We start from the raw sequence: 4,696 nt of genomic DNA on the forward strand, positions 1-4,696 counted from the left end.
GCATTTGTTGAAAAATCAGCTGATCATAGATTTATGAGGTTTTATTTCTGGGTTTCTGTTGTATTGCTTTAGTCTATACCTCTGCCCTTGTTTCAGTAACCATACTGACTTGACTCAGTTTCATAATAAGCTTTGATACTGGGAATTTGGAGGCCTCTAACATTATTCTTTTTTTTTTTTTTTTCAAGCTGGTTTTGGCTATTGTAAATACCTTTGAGTTCCATATAAATTTGAGGATAATTTTTCTTTTTTGGCCAAAAAAATGCCACTAGGTTTAATTAGACATTGAATTGAATCTAATCAAATCTGTATAATACTTTGAGTAGTATGATCTGTTTTATTGCTATGTATTTGAAAGACATAATTAAATGCACTTGGGGTAATTGATACTATATAAATTATATGTCTTACCCCTTTCCCTTGTTCTTCTTTACCATCTCCAAAGCTCTACCTCCTTATTTCCTACCGTCTCCCTTTTATTCTTTTTTCTTTTCTTTTTTTCTGTATTTTAGTATAGGGTCTACAGAGTCAGACTCTAGAGGGTCTCACTCCACAGATCGGACTCATAGTGATCAGCCTGTGTTCAGCCTCCCAAATGCTGGGATTACAGGCATGTGCCACCATGCCCAGTCTCATCCGCTGTCTCAGCGCACCCTACGGACAGAGCCGGCATGGCAGGCCAGGGATTGAACCCCGGCCACTGTGTCTGCCTAAGCAGACACTTTAATCTGCTGAGCTATTTGGCCAGCCCTTCCTTTTATTCTTTAATTCATTTATATTTGGGGTTTCTCCTATAAGAGAAACTATGTGATATATCCTTCCATATCTAACTTATTTCATTTAACCTTTTGGTCTCAAGATCCATCCTTTTTCCTACAAATGACTAGAATTTGTCCTCTATGACTGAATAATATTCCTTGTGTATATATATCACATTTTCTTTTTTTTTTAATTTATTTTATTTTATTTATTTGTGCGTGTGGCCAGCTCAGCCCACCAGGGGGCGGGGCTGGCTGGCATGTGGTCCTGGGGGATTGAACCGCGGTCCCTGTGCTTTGGCTAAGCTTGTTCTAAGTAGGTGCTTTAGACCACTGAGCCATCTCACCAGCCCTATCACATTTTCTTTAACCATTCATCTGTAACTGGGGATTGAACTCAGGTCCTTGCGCTTGCCAGGGAAGTGCTTATTCTACTGAGCCATCTCCCCAGCCCTGTCATTCTAATTTTGTATTTAATAGAATTATCCAGTCATGAACACCAGGTGTCTTTTTTTTTTTTTTTTTTTCAGAACCAGGGATTGAACTCAGGACCTTGTGCTTGAACTCAGGACCTGAGCCATCTCCCCAAATAATTGCCCAAATAATGCAATTTTTTTTTCATTTCTTTCTTTCTTTTTTTTTTTTGGGGGGGGTGTTGGTACCAGGGATTGAACTCAGGACCTTGCACTTGCCAGGCAAGCACTTATTCTGCTGAGCTATCTCCTTGGCAGGGTGTCTTTTTGAACTTTTCCCACTAGTGTTTGTAGTTTTCTTTTTATATACCTTTCACCTCTGTGACCATAAGTTGTGATATTTCAACTCAGTGGATTAGGAAAAGCCTAAGGTGTTTAGGACCAGTGTTTCTTGGCCATTCAGAGACCTTTCTATAGTTCTTAGCCATATTTAAGATAATGGTTCTTTTTCATTTATTTTATAGTTTGAATGATGTATTTTGTGATCAGTAATAGTCATAGCCGTCCTAACTGGGTCTTATTAGGATTATGACTATAATTTTTAGATTTGTTGTACGATCAAGATTACAAAAAGCATAATGAAGTATGTGTTTCTTTTTCTCTCTTGCAGGAAATACAGATGAATAGAACTGCAATTGAAGCTTTTAATGAAACAATTAAAATATTTGAGGAACAGTGTCACACACAAGAACAACACAGCAAAGAATATATTGAGCGATTTCGCAAAGAGGGGAATGAAAAGGAGATTGAACGGTAAGTCTGCTTAATTCCTGTAAGTACATTAATAAGACCAGAGTTTTCCTTCCCAATAACTCCTATCTTCTCTGCTTTTACCCTCTCAATCTGCAAAGGCCTGCTACATAGAAGTACCTATTATTTGCACTAACACCAAGCTGAGCCCCCTCTCTTTGTTCCTGTCCCATTCTCCTACATTATTAACTCCTGCTCATTCTTTAGAACTCCAGTTAGACCTGACTTTTTGTAGAAAATGTTACCTGATTCCCTAAACCATTTTAGGAGTTTGTGTTGGTTTTCCTGCAGTGTTTAGTCCTGAGCCCTAGTTTACTAAATTTCATGCCCACTCATTGAGATTAGACATAGTGATTCATTTTCCCTGCTCCAATACTTAAATGCTGCCTGTAGTACATAATGAGTATTCACTAAATATTTTTTCAACTGAAAAGCAGCTTTGGCAGCTCAGAATAAACTAGAGTTACTGTTTCAGGTGGCTGCAGGTTAAAATATGGTGAAGGCCTTGCAGAAGAGGAATTAATAGAAATATCAAAGATTTGATGCCTGAGGATTTGATGATAGCTATGGGAGATTATTCAGATTCCTGGTGTATGTGACTGGGAGGAGGAGGGTATTAGTCACTAAAGCAGGAAGTACATGAAGAGAGTTCAGGGTTGGAACCATGAGTTTAAAGGCTTTTCTGAGAGGTTATTTGGATTTGGAGCTTGGTACAAAAAGATTTGGGAGTTGTTAACTGCACAGGTGGTCATTGGTATTAAGCATGAGAGAACATAGAAATCGTATGAGAATATACTAGATTTGACAATTAAAATGATATTCGGAAGATGGCAGAGTGCTAAGCAGCAAAGAGAAAGCCTCTGTGAGAGTTGCTGTCTAAACACTGGAATATAGCAACATGAGGAAGACAAGAGGGAAGTGGGTCCCCTGGACCCAGGTACAATCTCAAGTGAGAGTTCTAGCCCACCAGGAGAGTAAAGAGAGAAATTTCAACAGAGGAGGAGGAGGAGGAGGACAACGACGATGACAACAATGATGAGGACAAAGTGGGTGGTGCCTTCTCTCAGAGGCGGGACTCACTGCATGGGCAGAGCAGTTCAAACCTATGGACATACAGTGACAGCTGGCAACCCCAGGGGCTTCCGTAGAGAGAGGCAGCAGTGGAAGCGAGCAATGGGCGGGCATGAAGGACTGACTAGCTGGGGGTGAGTGTTGCGGGCTCGGTCAACCTGAGGGAGAGAGCAGTTCTCTGGGAGCCAACTGAGCTCAGAACTCAGAACAACTGCTGGGTCCATCTAGCAGCTCTAGGCTGAGTTCAAGCCTAAAGAAAGTGTGCAGACTGCTGCAGGCTGAATAGGTCTGGTCTCGGGCTCATGGCCAGAAACCAGCCTGAACTTCAGGGGAAATAAAGGTGAAGACTCACTAAGATTATGCACTACCCTACCATTAAGCTGCTGCTTGCTGCCTTTCTGGGATACATCAACAGAGGTCTGGACTCTGCCGCCGCCTGTTGTCTCCCAGTGACAGCAGAGACAAAACTGGAAGTAGACTTGTGTTGTTGTTCTTTCTCTCTCACTGTCTCTTTTATTCCTTTTGTTTTGTTTTTCTCCTTGTTTGATCTTGTTTTTATATGAGTGTGAACATGATTTCTAACTTCTTTGTGGTTGCAGTTCTGTTCTGTTCTTCCTTTTGTTTTTTTCTCCCTTGTATTTCTTATTTCTCTCTTTCCCTGCTGTCTTCTGCACCAGTTTCCCAAGGTTTGTGTGAGCCTTGCTTCTAATCTCTCCCTCTTCTACTTCTCTATTTGTTTTCTCTAACCCCTTTTATTTTATTTATTTATTTTTGTATTTTAGGGAAGGCTCTACAAGGTGTTCAGGGTTTCACTACTAGATCAGACTCTTAGTGATCCTCCTATTTACAGCCTCCCAAGAGCTGGAATTATAGGCACATACCACCACACCCTGTCTCAGTTGCCATCCCAGTGCACCCCGGGTGCGGGGCCAGCACAGCAGACCCGGGGATCAAACCGCTGGCCCCTGTGCCTGTTTGCAGGCACTTTAATCTGCTGAGCTATTTGGCTGGCCCTTCTAACCCCTTTTAAATTTTATCCCCTGATGGTAAAATTGATATAGTAAGCACTTATTTACTGTTCACAATTTTCTGGTTGTTTTAGATTTTGTTATATGACTTCAAATCTAGACCACAGGAATAAAGGAGGCAAATTAATGCTTTCCTTATTTTGTCTTATTTTAGGCTGTGTGTGATGGTGTTATTATTGCTGATGGTACTGTGTTAGCCAAAGTGACATAATTGTTCTAACAAGCTGTTTTTCTTGGTATTCCAAGACTGAGATTGTCTAAGAGTGATAGAAAATACTGTGGAGATGATGGCACATGCCTGTAATCTCAGTGTTCAGGAGGCTGAGGCAGGAGAGTTTGAGGTCGGCCTAAGATACATAGGGAAATGCTGTGTCAAATGAATAAACACACCCCCAAAACACACACACACACACTCTCTCTCTCTCACCCCAAACCAACAAAAACTCAAGTCCTAGAATAGAATCTCAATCTATTTGAGTCGTATTCTCATCACTGAACCAGTCTTTATGCCTGAGGGTGGGGTGGGATGAAAAGGAACAGTCTTATCTAGTCTGGAGAGAGAGAGAGAGAGAGAGAGAGAGAGAGAGAGAGAGAGAGAGAGAGAGAGAATATGAGA

General features: G+C 41.1%; 1 protein-coding gene across 1 annotated transcript in view; it reads left to right on the top strand.

Moving 5' to 3' along the window:
* Positions 1-4,696, top strand: part of Pik3r3 (phosphoinositide-3-kinase regulatory subunit 3) — a 76,379-nt gene that overhangs the window by 55,709 nt on the left and 15,974 nt on the right. The window contains exon 7 of the mRNA XM_004639181.2: positions 1,842-1,984. Coding sequence (XP_004639238.1) covers positions 1,842-1,984 — 143 coding nt within the window. The remainder of the gene's footprint in view (positions 1-1,841; positions 1,985-4,696) is intronic.

The sequence above is a fragment of the Octodon degus genome, unplaced genomic scaffold (genome assembly GCF_000260255.1).
Source record: "Octodon degus isolate 3935 unplaced genomic scaffold, OctDeg1.0 scaffold00107, whole genome shotgun sequence".
In the NCBI taxonomy this organism is placed as follows: domain Eukaryota; kingdom Metazoa; phylum Chordata; class Mammalia; order Rodentia; family Octodontidae; genus Octodon; species Octodon degus.